Source organism: Panthera tigris, chromosome X (assembly GCF_018350195.1).
Source record: "Panthera tigris isolate Pti1 chromosome X, P.tigris_Pti1_mat1.1, whole genome shotgun sequence".
NCBI lineage: Eukaryota > Metazoa > Chordata > Mammalia > Carnivora > Felidae > Panthera > Panthera tigris.
The window spans coordinates 29,845,267-29,859,893 of NC_056677.1; the positions used below are offsets into that span (position 1 = coordinate 29,845,267).

The 14,627-nt window shown below is 40.9% G+C and overlaps 1 protein-coding gene across 1 annotated transcript in view; it reads right to left on the reverse strand.

Annotated features, from left to right (window-relative positions):
* The window catches only part of TMEM47 (transmembrane protein 47), a 30,487-nt gene extending 16,327 nt beyond the window's left edge, over positions 1-14,160 (reverse strand). The window contains exon 1 of the mRNA XM_042975004.1: positions 13,734-14,160. Within this exon, the coding sequence (XP_042830938.1) occupies positions 13,734-13,959 (226 nt within the window). The 5' untranslated portion in view covers positions 13,960-14,160. The remainder of the gene's footprint in view (positions 1-13,733) is intronic.
* Between the last annotated feature and the right edge of the window lie 467 nt (positions 14,161-14,627).

The following is a 14,627-nucleotide window of genomic DNA, read 5'->3' on the forward strand; positions in this document are numbered from 1 at the left end:
GAATAGCTAAAATACAGGCATTTGCATTTTGTGAAAACAAACTAAGACAGAAAAAAATAGGCAAACTTTCCCTATAAAGGGCCAGACAGTATTTTCAGCTTTGCAGGTCAGGGTCTCTTACAACTATTCAACCTCTGCTGCGTGGTGTGAAAACAGCCAAAGATGATATGTAAATGGATGAGCATGGCTGTGTCCCAATAAAACTTTATCTACAAAAACAGGTGGTGGGCTTGCTTTGACCCTTCAGCTAAATTTTGCAGACCCATGGTCTGTACTTGACATATCATTTATAAATGTTGCAGGTTTTTCTAGGTAAAGGTCTTTCAGACAATAATAATTTCATTATGAAGTCAATTTGATAAGTGACTAATACAGGAGTGCAAAGTGATGCCTATGCAATTTAGCAAGAGAAAAATACAAAAAAACCCTAGTCACAAAATGTCGAATATCCTGAAAATGGTAATACTTTATTTCATATGGGAAACCAATAAAATGCATCAGAAGCCACCAAGAGAATAACACTTATTAAAAGGGACTAGGACCTAATTAGGAAGGGGGGTTCTTATAGCACAGGAAATAGTTCTAAAAAGTAAGTAAATACAACCAGTTCTGATTTTCCTCTATGTCCTATATTTATTTTTAGTACTGACATTTGTGGCTAATGAGGAAGTCATCCTAGACATAAAGTCAAAAAGGCATATTACCAATATCACACTGTAATATTGCTACCCTTCCCTTTGGCCCATAACCACAGATAATGCCTGTTCAAGCAGAGAAGCCATTTTATTTTACAAAAGACTAGAATTGGGCCATGTCTGCCACCGCCCTGGCCAGAAAGCTGGGGCTTACACTGAAGTACCAGAGGCTATATCTCTGGTACACAGTGCCAAGTTTTGAGATTGTTGTCATTATATCCATTTGGAATGCTTCACTCAGGCAGGTTGCCCAGGACCAAAGCTTTAACTCGATGATCAGTTGAACATCAATCAGGAAGCTGAAAAAGTGATTCAATATGGCTGCCATAGTCAGTAAGACCTAGGGCACTTTTCACAGTTCATCACTAGGTACCCTGGAGCTGAGAACACTGTCTCTTTCTGTCAACAGCTAGAATCCATTGTCCACATATTAGGACCGGCCTACTTTACGGGTGAGCTACAGTCAGGGGCTATGACTATGTAGATCGGCCTGATACCATTTCTTCTTTGTTGCTGAATGACACTAGAATATGGGGGATTATAAAAAACTGAAAAATAGTTTTAGAGATACCTACTAATGGCCATTAAAATAATATACGTTGGGCTTCATGTGTACACATATATTTACTTATTTACCAAATGTAGATTTAACAAGATATATACTACAGAACTTGAACAATTTTATGGTAATAGTATAATAAGTGACCAGAAAACTTGTCTCTACACTAATGGTTTATCCATTAGAAGGTTTGCAGGCCACAAATACTTGCTATCCCATATAGTGTTTGCAAAACAAATTAAAACGTCATAAAATTGTCAATTTTCAGCCCCATTTCTTTAAAAAAAATCATCTATTTTAAGTTCTCATAATTGGTTAATTTCTATATCAACCTTAATTCCACAATTTATAGCCCTCACAGCATTTAGTCAGGTGATGTGTTGAGACTACTTAGAGATTTATTACTCTGTGTTAGTTTTACACATTTTTATAAATGATGAACTGACACTGTCGTGGAGCAGTGAACACAAACCAGCGCCACAGAACCGCAATGGCTGTTGGTGATATTTTACAAATTGCAGTGCTCTGCACAATTAAAACTGGTCATTGTTCACTGTCACGCCAGTTGATTTGAAATGTGAGTTTGGTTTCCAAGGTCTCTGAGAACAAGTGGTAATGAGTTTTGATGACAAAATGTACCTCCTTGGTCTAGGAACCAGTGAGGACTCAAATGGGCTGAGATGTATCGAATCAAACCTAAAATGAGGCTGCCATGGTATAAGGGGGAGTATAGTAGTCCCCCTCATCTGCAGTTCTGCTTTCCATGGTTTCAGTTACCCGGGGTCAAAGGCAGTCCAGTCTGGAAGCAGAGGATCCTCCTCCTAAGGGATCATCAGAAGGTCAAAAGTAGCCTAAGGCTATGTTAGTGCCTGTATCATTCACCTCACTTCATTTCATCATGTAGGCATTTTATCATCTCATATCATCACAAGGATGAGTACAGCACAATACAATATTCTGAGAGAGAGCTCGCATTTACGTAACTTTTATTATAGTATATTGTTATAACTCTTCAGTTTTATAATCTTAGTTATTGTTGCTAATCTCTTACTGTGTCTAACTTAAAAATTAAACTTTATCACAGGTATATGTAAATAGGAAAAAACATAGTATATCTAGGGTTCAGTACTACCCACAGTTTCAGGCATTCACTGGGGGTCTTGGAACATATCCCACACAGATAAGGGTGGTGGGGAACTACTATATTTTGGCCAAACTGACACAATGATACACAGAAGGTATTGGAAGTGCACCTATGAAAGCCAATGCTCAAGATAAGCATGTGCTTCTCTAATAGTGCTTTTTCCACCAGAAAAAAAAGGAAAAATATAATAGGAATGAATATATATAATGTTATACTTTCCCCTACAGTTACAGAATAAAAACTGGGCAGTCCTTATGCCATAACATCAAGTCCAGCATTAATATGCAACTCAGGAACTAAATTCAAGTCCTCTTTCAAGGTATTTTTATTAGCTGGCACCAGAGTTTCCAATGTCTATAAATGCTTTAGTATTCTGCAGAATTGTGCTGACTTACTTTACAGTCTAATACAGGAGACTGGTCTGAAATTGCTGCTGCATTATGAAAATTCTATGGGCCACATCATAATTGCCAAATTGGAGAATTCACATCCCTTTAGGGAATTTGTGGTCAAATCTACTTCCATTTTTCAGTAAAGGCAAAATCTTAATGAAATACACCTTCCATACTTTTGAACCAAGGTCAAAGGCACCACACCAGTGCCTAAAGCTTTCCTCCACCCACCTTATTTCAAAACCTTTAACTTGTCAAACACTGCCTAATTTATTTACCTCTGTAGGTATTGCTTATACACTGAAATTTGTTCTACCTTCTGTAAATCCCTGAGCACACAATTGTCACTTCTTCTAGGAAATTAGGTAAAATTTAAAAAGCAACGAAGAAACAGATTTTTAACCTTATAAATTCAACTCCCACTGTTCCCGTGGGTAGTATTTTCCTAAATGTATTTTAATGTTTTAATATAGGGGTATCACTGTTCAACAGTTCTCATCCAAAATTAAAATACTGATTGTTAAAAAAATAACTTTTATAATCACATTCAAATTTGCCAGTCACTTTTATTTTCACCTTTGAGTTTTCCAAAAAGAGTTACATTAATCAAAATGATATCTGTTCGTACAATCAAAATCATTTACCATTCAACCTTGAAGAGAGAATGATCTTTCCCTATCATCTTGATACCACCTCACAGGTCATCCCTAAATCCTCCCTAATTCACCCACATTAGCTGTATTATTCAACTCAAACCTTCGGTTCATCCAGATAGTTTTTATTCACTTGTAGGACCTATTTATAGCCAAACATTTAAAGTTCTTTTCATTACATTGGTGAGAGCTCAGAAAGCAAACTCACTATTGCCAATTCCATTTTATTATCAGGAACTGGAAATAATGGGATGGTTTATACTTATTTAAGAGGGAAAAAAGCTCCCATTACAGAATAACATGTCAAACCCAAATTCTCCAACATCTCCATTTCTTCACAGAAGGCCGTGTCTTTTTCCCGAATAGCTCATCTCATTAGAAATTATGACATTTAATTATTTCCATCAATTGTACTTTAAGAATTTATTTTGAGATTAATGCTATATACTTCCGAGTTGGACAATAAGTCCATATCCTCATATATGAAAAATTGAATTGAAATGGTGCTGTTATTTTGTGGAAAAGGAAAATAACTATTGACTTAGCAGCCAAAATATTTCCAGAAGTATCAAATGATATACTTGAGTTTTTTAGTCTGCATGTGGCAAATGAAGTGGAAAACCAAAAGCATTACTGAGGGAGTTGAAACTTTGTTTTCTTGGCTAAATTGCATTCTGACCTAAATCCGTCAGTGTTGCATTAATTTCCTGCTACTCCATGAGACGTAGACACAAACAAAGGCGGGAAAAGAAGAATTCGGATTCTCATTTCAATAATTAAAATGACAATGTCTCTTCAAGTAAGTAATAGCAAATCTAACATTCTTCACGTGCAAACAGATGTTTAAAGCAAACAACTATGTGTCTTTTACAAAATGACAGTATAGACACTGCCATGTGCTGTGCAAAGTGAAATGGAATTTTAGAAAAGGACCTACTTGAGGTACGGTGTCAATCAAGTTGCAATGATACAAATTAGAGTCCTACTCTTCAGGACAATTTATAAATTAAAAAATGTGTCAAACTGCAGGGCGAACCTGATTTTAAGCACATAAACGACCCCTGGGTAACCGCGCAAATAAGTGATGCAACAACTTTAATGACCAAAGTGCAGGTCAATTTTGCCAAAATTCTATTAAACTCTGGTTGTCCAAAAGTGCCAGACAAGTTACAAATTTTCAATTTATGGCAGCTTCGTTCAAGTCTCTTGAATTATTTTGTGTTGATGTTAGAAGAATACACATCTCCTTTTCTTTAACAAATAAAGGGTCGTTTTAGCTGCTTCACAGAATTCTCTTAGAAAATTTGGTGAAAATGCAATTTATCATCTAAATACCATAACATATGGGGTCTTTTCCCCAAAATAAGACCATTATATACAGTGCTTAGCAAAAAGCCCTTCTTTTAAAGCATGTTTCAGAATTTAGATAAAAAAGAAAACAAAAAACAAAACTACACCATCACCACTAAGGACTGTTGTTTCTTACCATGTTAGAAAGCTTTCATTAACATTTGATGGTAACTAATATTATCTAACAGGTACTGGTATTTCTCAATAGTAATTCCTAATCATGGTATTTCCATAGAGTTGTGATGAGTTACAATGAACATTTTTCCTTCCCTACTCTTAGGAAAAAACCTACGAAGGTTGCAATTTTGCGATTTAGAAAACTTGGATAATTATCTGGAAAAGCAGGAAGAAGACCCGCACACGGACGAGGACACGTGGGGAAGAGAGAGAGAGAGGAGAGAGAGAGAGAGAGCGAGAGAGAGAAAGAAGGAGAGCGAGAAAGAAAGAGAAAGAGAGAGAGAGAGAAAGAGAAAGAGAGAGAGACTGACTCTCTCTCTCTTTCTGAGAGAAAGAGAAAGAGAGAGTCAGTCTCTCTCTCTTTCTGAGAGAAAGAGAAAGAGAGAGAGAGTCTCTCTCTCTCTTTCTCTTTTTCTCTCTCTCTCCCTCCCCCACCCCCTCCCCAACTCAAACTCCTGAACTGTGAGATCATGACCTGCACTGCAGTGGGACAGTAAACTGCTCGCTGCCTGCCAATCAGTACTCGATCTTCCTCTAATCAACTAAAAATCTGTGATGGGTTTAGAGTAGCTATTAATAGTCAAAAGGTAGATGGAAGACAACTAGACAGTCACCCATGATCAGTATTAAGATACCTTCTTAGTAAATATGGGAGGGATAAAACTAGTAAGTTAGTGGTTTCCTGTTACCAAACTTCTTTAGAGGAAATCTCTTCTATCCCTCTGCAGAAGTTGAACTAACATTTCCTCCTTTACATTAGTTTGTACATTTATATGAATTTGTTAATTTGTTTGAAGGAAAGTGTTTCATTCATCACTTCACCATCACTACCTGGCACAGCGCTAGCTAACTGGCTAACTGTACCAGGATAATGCCTACTCCCTGCTATTAAGTCAATGACTATATTTTAACAAAGTTAACTTTGGGTTCGTGTGAGACCTTAAGAAAGAGGAAAGATCATTTCTCTCCTTAAGTCACCTAATGGTGCTAGGAATAGACACCAGGTTGCATTCACAAAGTATTATGGCAACATTTTGATCAACTTTTGGTTTAGGGACCTTAAAACATGAGAGCAATAAAACACCTTTTGATGGAAATTTGAGTTGTTTGTGGGTGTGCCTTTAAACACATTTAAGGATATGTCATGTCGCTCAGGGACCCCAACTTCTGTGTTTAAACATCTTCTTGCTAATAAACATATACTTTGAAAAGAGAATTGATAGGTGACGTGTTGAAACATGCCTCATTAAACTATCATTTAAAATCTCCCAGTTAATAAGCTAGTAGAGACAAAAATAATCTCCTAGGTTTTTGTTTGTTTGTTTGTTTGTTTGTGTTTTTTTTTGGTGCTCTGGGAGCCATGGAGGCCTCATTTTTATAGGTTTTCTGTTTTGTTTTCTTTTTTAATGGGAGTCTTTGGTGCCAAAAGAACGAAGACTACAACAGAATAGAAAAGTGATGGTGTACTAGTGTCTTAAAATCCCACACAAATATAGAAGCAAAAAGGGGTAAGGAATGGTGTCCTTGTCTAATTTTCAAGGGAGATGATCCAATACTTTGAAAAGACCGGTAAGATTTAGCTGTCAGTGCCTTTCACATATAAGGATGAAATTCTAAGGAAAAATCCATCTCTTTTGATAAGTAAATGTATCTTTTTAAAAATAAGGTCAGAATGCAGTAAAAACTTGATCTAGTGAAATTTATATTCATTTAATCAATTTAAGAAACTTACATGACTGCCTTCCACATATTTTTCAATTGTGATTCAAAGTAGAATTAAACAGATGTTTTAAAGTATTCTATCACAGGGGCGCCTGGGTGGCTCAGTTGGTTGAGCATCTGACCTCAGCTCAGGTCATGATCTCACAGTGGTGAATTCAAGCCCTATGTCAGGCTCTGTGCTGACAGTTCAGAGCCTGGAATCTGCTTCAGATTCTGTGTCTCCCTCTCTCTCTGTCCACCACCCCCCCCCCCCACCGACTCATGCTCTGTCTCTCTCAAAATAAAAAAAATAATAAAAAATGAAAATAAAGTATCCTATCATGGAGAAATTTAAAGAAAAACAAGTTTTGGGGCGCCTGGGTGGCTCAGTCGGTTAAGCGGCCGACTTCAGCCCAGGTCATGATCTCGCGGTCCGTGAGTTCGAGCCCCGCGTCGGGCTCTGTGCTGACGGCTCAGAGCCTGGAGCCTGCTTCCGATTCTGTGTCTCCCTCTCTCTCTGCCCCTCCCCTGTTCATGCTCTGTCTCTCTCTGTCTCAAAAATAAATAAACGTTAAAAAAAAAATTTAAAAAAATAAATAAAGAAAAACAAGTTTTGTTGATTTTTAAGGACTAGTCATGACAACAGTGTAAATTTAATGATAATTAACATCTAAAACTTAACAGACTTATCAACATGAGTCTATTTGAAGACCTTAAATTCTTTGTGAAATCAAATCTTGGATGATAAATAATCTTATAAAAAAGTAGACATCTAGGGGTGTCTGGGTAACTCAGTCGGTTGAGCGACCAACTCTTGATTTCGGCTCAGGTCATGATCTCACAGTTTGTGAGTTATAACCCCGTGTCAAGCTCTGTGCTGACAACTCAGAGCCTGGAGCCTGCTTCGGATTCTGTGTCTTCCTCTCTCTTTGTCCTTCCCCTGCTCACACTCTTGTCTCTCTCTCTCAAAAATAAATAAACATCAAAAAAATTTTTTTAAGAATTTTGAAATATTTTCTACCCCAAATGTGCTATGATTCTGCAATTCAGTATATGGGCAATTATCAGGAAAAGAATTATGTTATTAAAACAAGGGAAAAACAAGCAAACAAAAAACAATGCTGCAACTCCAATACCTTTCTAGCACTACAAAACATGGCTCCTGTCTTAAATTTTAACATTTTAGGGTCCACGTACAAAGCATGTATCTCATCAGACTCATACACAACTTTCTTTAAAAAAACTAGGGGCGCCTGGGTGGCTCAGTCGGTTAAGCGGCCGACTTCGCCTCAGGTCATGATCTCGCGCTCCGTGAGTTCGAGCCCCGCGTCAGGCTCTGTGCTGACAGCTCAGAGCCTGGAGCCTGTTTCAAAATCTGTGTCTCCCTCTCTCTGACCCTTCCCCGTTCATGCTCTGTCTCTCTCTGTCTCAAAAATAAATAAATGTTAAAAAAAATTAAAAAAAAAAAAAACAACTAAAATCTTATCAACAATATGAAGTAGCAGATTAGGTCCAGATTCTTAATTGGTTTGGGGCTCGGTCATTTGAGACTATAAACCAAAGACTATAAACCACCTAGAGAGGGTAGAAGTTCTCTATTTGTAGACAGAAGGCTAGTCCCCGGGGAATCCAGTCTCCCAGCCATTTCCACCAAGGCTCCAAACCCAGTGAAACCATTTGGAAGAGGATCCTGCAGTTCCAGATGTTCCAGTCCCCAGCCATTCAAGTCACCCTCAGCTATGCCCCCAGATATCCCAGAGCCCAGATAAACCATCCTCATTATGTCCTATCTGAATTCTTGGCCCACAGAAGTCATGAGCATAATAAAATGATTGTTGTTTTATACTACTAACTTTGGGGGTGGTTTGTTTCCCAGCATTAATAACCGGTACTCTTTTGGAAAAAAATCTGTCTCTACCACTGATTGAAAAGTTGGTAAATTTATAAAAACCCAGAAAAAAACCTGTCTTTACCACTGACTGAAAACTTGGTAAACTTATAAAAACACCTGATCTCTTCAATAACATATAGGGATAACATTAGCTACCTTGCAAGTTTACAGTGACACTGGGAATAATTGAGATGTCTGCTGTGTAACGCTACTGACAAAATAGGTAGCTATTAGAAAAGAGTTGTGTGATCATGATCTACCAAGATCAATGTTAAATGCTTGGTAATCCATAGCAAAATTTAAAATCAAAACTAACAGCACACTTCATTATTCAATGCAAAGATAGTTTACCTTTTAAGTAGAGGGGCTCCTCAATTATCCAAAAAAAATCTGCAATATTTGGGTTTGTTTTTCTGAATACATAATAAGGAGGAAACACAACCCTAATGAGCAGGTACTTTTACCTATATAATCTTAATGACAAACCATTTGAGGACATTAAATTGTATGAATTCACATGACTGGTCAAGTGGCCAAGTTCAGGGCAGTTTGAATCCAAAGTTTTATGTATTGTCCACAACACTACTCTGCCCTCTCACAGGATTAAGTTATAATTTAGCATTGTTCATAGACAAGTTTACAGTGGTATTTAGGTGACGTATTCCAGGGAGTTATTTTGAAGCATCTACAATCCTTTTCACTAATATATCTAGTAGTACTGGATGTATCTATGGTCTTGCTAAGTGGTCTTACTATTAACAGAAACTTGAAAGAAATTCCTAAAATATATTTATGACAGCAGGAAAAATCTATTGCTTGAGATATGCCTTTGTTTGTTTTGGTTTTATTGTGAAATGGTTTATGAAAGGCAAGGCTTCTCACACACTCATCAAATCCCTTTGTTGACAAAGACTGATCTAAATGGTTCCCTGGAGATTACAATCATTCTATAAATGTGAGCAAAAGAGGAACTATATCTGCCCACAAATTAAAACGTCCTCTGTAAAAGTCAATCTTGGGAGCTTGAAAATCTTAGGAGACGTTAAAAGAAAATCATCATGAAGATCGTGAAAGAAGTAATACCTGGTTTTCTTCAGTTTATTGAGAAAGTTTTGGTGCTGAGTGCTACTCTTCATATACTTTTCCACCCATCTATCCTGTGCAGGTTAAATAAAACTGCATTTGTTCTACTTAAGTACTTTTTCGGAAAGCCAGAAGAATATCTAACCATCCTGACCTCCAGGCTTGAGGAGCTATTTGTAAACACTCATCAATATCAACTCATACCAAGCAACAAGCTGAACCTTTCCTGGAGTACATCACATTGTGAGGTTTCCCAATAAAATTCTCTTTCCCAATGAACGTATGGATTCAAAATATGCACGGATGATATACAACTGAATTCAGGATCACTATACCTCTGATTTTCTAAGATTTGCAGGTGTTTAGGTAGTTTGGTTTATTGTAAACTACGACCTAAGACGGGTTTTCTTATATTGCCTTTTAAAGTAGAATTTTATACTACAGTTTTAAGAAAATGAGCTACATATATAGCACTCTTAAGAAAACTTCTTGTCAACTAAAAATAATAATATTCACCTGTTATTAGCACACAGTGCACTGCCATTTCAAAACTGCCAGTGACTCATGCTACAAATGTAGCTATTTTTAGGACAGTGCACAATGATGTTAACAATATTCCTTGAAAAAGGCACTATTTGATCAAGTATTTCATGGATGAAAAAGCTGGATAGATTTTGTAGATGGAAAGATGGATAAATGCACTTGTTATATCCTAAAATCACTCTCAGTAAAACGTGTTCATTTGGCCATCTGCATGTCCTTGCTTTTTGCTTAGTCAATAAATCACACAGACATCAAAAAAAGCAATCTGCTTTATATGAAATAGCTATACATATTTATAAATTTTCAAGAAGAAACATAAAACCACCCTAGAGGTTACATAGTATGTGTGATGTGGAGTTTAGGGATCAGCACTCTGCAAACACTTGGATTTGCACTAAGAATTCTTTTGTAATGGCTGTGGCTGTGAAACCCTACAAACTGTATTCTAAAGCAAAGTTATCAAAACTAAATGTGACTAAGCAAAAGCCACAAATATGACTGCCATTTAAAAAAACACAGGATTAAAGATTTATTAAAAGGCTGCCAAAATCAGTAGTGGGGAAAACTATCTTTAGAAATTCTGTGGCCGGCATGTGAGTACTACCTATTCTAAACTTCCTAACAAGCATACTTTATTATTATTTGTTTCCACAGCGAATGACAGTCTATTAGCCTGTCCTCTCACCTGTCCTTTTGCAAAACTTATAGCTTTGGATGAACGCCTGGACTGTCCCCCATACACTGAACTGGAACACCAGAGAAAAGCATTACAGTTGACTGACACCGGATTACTGGTTCCTACTAGAAATGCTGACGCAGCCTTCAACAGACCAGCACACAAAAGGCATGTTTCTGCTTTCGCTTAAAACCATAAAACGGGTATAAGCAGCAAACAATGCATATTTGGTACTAAAATTAAAACGCAGCTTTAAAAATAACGGCTGAGGGGAAAGTTTCCCTAGGAACTGGGCCTAACTAGGACATATTGTCGTCAGTAGAAACATTCCTGAAATTTCCCTTCTGTAAATACAAGCTTGCCTCTTCATAGCAGTTTTAATTCTAATTAAGACAAAGGTTTTTAATTAAGCCCTGAAGATGCTGGTGAAGGGCCTTCGGTAAAACTGTCCTTGGTGGTTCCTCTCGAGGTAATTCATTTCAAGAGACAATGAAGTGGATCTCTTAAAATCTTCAGAGAAGACATTTCCCTCCCTGCTTTCTGCTACTCCACACAGCAAACAGACTAAGCTGCCTGCCCTTTGGAACAGGCAAGAAAATTGCTCCTTTCAATTCAAGCTTCCCTCTTCATTTCAAAACATTTGTGGATAGAACGTTCAAGTTCACAGAACATTTTAAGAAAGCACATTTTGTAAAGTGGGGAGATGGAGCAATTTTCCATATTTTGTTTCCTTTCCTCCTGCACCCCCCACCCACCACCTTGGAGAGGAAAAATGAACTGCTACTACATAAAGAAAGTCAAGAACTTGTTCCAGTTAGCTTCAGACAAAACCATCTCTATGCCTCCCACCTCATTTGCTCACCAACTATACTTTTTCTGGGATGAAAACTATTTTAAGCAAAATAAAACTGAAGCTGATTTTCAGGAACCCAGATAGAAATAAATGCTGTGGTGTGAGTTTCAGCAAGAGGGTAGAATAACGGGAGTGGTGGGGGGGGGGGCGGACAGCAACGGTACCTGCCTCCAATTTCTACCTTGTAGACAGACCTCTTATCACTACATTGGCATTAAGCTTGGGTCTCCCTATTTCCTTGCCCAGAGAGGAGAAAAAGCTGAGATAAGGGGTATGGAGGCAATTAAGCGAAGATTAGCAAACACTGCATACCGTTCAACAAACTAGAGCTGGCTTCTCCCCATTCCCTGCATTCCTGGCCAAGAGAAAAGCGTACAGGTCTGAAAAGAAAATAGGAGTAGAAGCTGGTTTCTCTAACCTATCTGAAAAGTCTTTATGCAATCAGGGGGCTATTATTTCAGGAGACAGGAGAAAGGGGCAAAAGATTCACGTTGCTAAGGAGACAAGCTGAAGCTGGCATTCCTACATAAATTTCCATTTCTATTGGAGAGGGCAAAGAAAAGATATTCTCTCCAAAGTTTATTTGGATCCCCTGGTTACTGGAGAAAGGCATTTTACCAATTTATTTTATCTTTAGTTGTAAACAACCAACCCTGAAAGAATTAGAAGACCTAAATGTTGACCTCCTGCTGCCAACCAGTCCCCTCCACAGTGAATTAAACAACAAAGACGAAACCCGTCAATGGAAATTTTGAAATCAAAGAAAAAGCCTTTTGTAAACAGAAAATTAAATTTATGGAAGAAACTTAACCAAGTGAACTAATCTTTCTTAAAACAAGAAACCAAAGACAAAAGTAAAACGGATTTGTGTGGCATTTGTGCTATTTCAACTTTCTTGGAACTTGAAACGTTTCCAGGAAAGCTTCATAAATAGTCCCAGAGAAGACAAACTGTCAGGAAGGAATTTAATCGGTTTCTTGGGGGGTGCCTGTGGGTAAGTGGGTAAAATCACGGGCAGGTCCTCTGCCTTTATTACTCTTTCTCAGCACTGACCCCAGCAGCTGAAGAATCAAGATTAGCAAGGAAAAGGGGTTTGCTGCAAGAAATCGGAAGTTGGAAGATTTCTGCTAAGGGCATAACCGGGGCTCAAGGGAAGGCAAGTGGGGGTCAAGGAGAGTAAATTCCCCCTGAGGCTGGGTAACCCCAGTGACTATCCTTTTTTCCACCTGCACCTCATCCATTTGCAGTTTCCAGTACTAGCTCAATACGCCACAACTTTCCAGGCATCTGTGAGTAAGTAGCTCATGGAGAAGAGAAAGAAAGGTCTGGAGGAGAGAGGAGGTATTCGGAGAGGAAAAGAAGGGCAACTCACAACCAACGACGTGTCACCAAAAAAGGAAAGGAAATTACGCCTGTCTTCCAACTTTCCACATCCCTCAGAAATTTAAGGAAATAAAACCCAAACCGCAACTCCTTGGGGAAAACCCAGACAAAGTGGAGTAGAGCTGGCAGAAACGTGGGCACGAAGAGGTAAACTCGGGCAAATTCCTCCTTGAGAGTGGAGGGAGAATAGAGTGGGGAAGAGCGAGCAGAGAACCCACAGCGTCTCGGTGGAGTTGGGGCGTTTATGCTGGTCTTTTTTTTTTTTTTTTTTTTAAAGAGAGTGTTGAAGGCGTTGCGTTTTTAACACAGCCACACGGTTCTCGCCTTAAATGATAACAATGACCCCAAATAGCATACGTGTTACTCCAGAGCCCGAGGAATGGCCACGGGAGGACGGAGAGGGCGTGGGACGTCGCATTGGGTCTGGCGGCCCGGACGGAGGAGAGGCGAGGGGTGGCCATCAGGGAGGCGGCTGCAGCCCCAGGGTCCCCGAAGGGGCAGGCTGGAGCGGGGCGGACAAGGGTAGGGGACCCAGAAGGTTGGGGAGGGGCGGAGAGGCGGTGGCCGTCCGGGCAGTGGGGCGCGGGTTGGTGCGGGGCGGGAGGCAGGGGTCGCGGCGCGCCGGGCCCTCACCGCTGCTGAGCGTGGACTCGCAGTGCCAGATGTCCAAGCTGGCGGGTTTCCGGCAGGACTCCCACAGGGACAGGTAGTACTGGTGGTCGGCCGTGACCCAGGCCGGGCTCAGCACGGCTCCCAGGTCCAGACACAGCGCCAGGAAGATGCACACCAGCCCGACCAGCTTCAGCGGGGTCAGCACCGACACGCGCACCTCCTCCATGCCGCTGCCCGCCGAAGCCATGCCCCGGGCGCCGCGGCCGCCCGCCCCGCCGGAGGCGAGGTCGCCAGGCGGGTCCGGAGAGCGGGGAGCCCGACCTCCTCTGGAGGGAAGCAGCGGAGCCGCCGCGCACCGGGAAGGTGGGTCTGCGGGGGCTGCCGGCCCGGGTGGGGGTCTTCGGCAGCGGCAGCTACGGCGATTCCGCCGCGGACCTTCGCCGCCAGCCCCGCGCCGCGCTCTGCCGGCGCCCGCTCCGCCCCGGCGCGGTTCGGCTCGCTCCGCCCCGGCCCCGCCCCAGGCTGCGGGAGGCGGTGACGAGCAAGGAGGGGCGGTGAGTCCGCCCCCGGGCGGTGTCAAGCTCCGGCTCCAGGCTCCGGGCTCCAGGAGCCAGAGGCTCGCGAGCGCCCCGGCCCTGGGCAGTGCACGAAGCCGGTCCCACTTCTAAGAACCCCCTTGCGTGGCGCGCGCGGAACGAGTTGTCTCCTCCACGGTGTCCGGCACTCGCCGAGCCTGGTGCGAGCCCTTCACCTACGACCGGCTACGCGGGACAATTCCTTGCAGCAGCTTGGTCTCCGGCCCCGCCCCGGGCCGTTCTGGCTCCGGGGTCGCCTCACTTCCCCCCACCCCCCCTACGGTCACGTGGGTTTCCTTTTCTCAGGGAGCCTGGGTGGGTCCTTTTCTGGAAGGCGTCA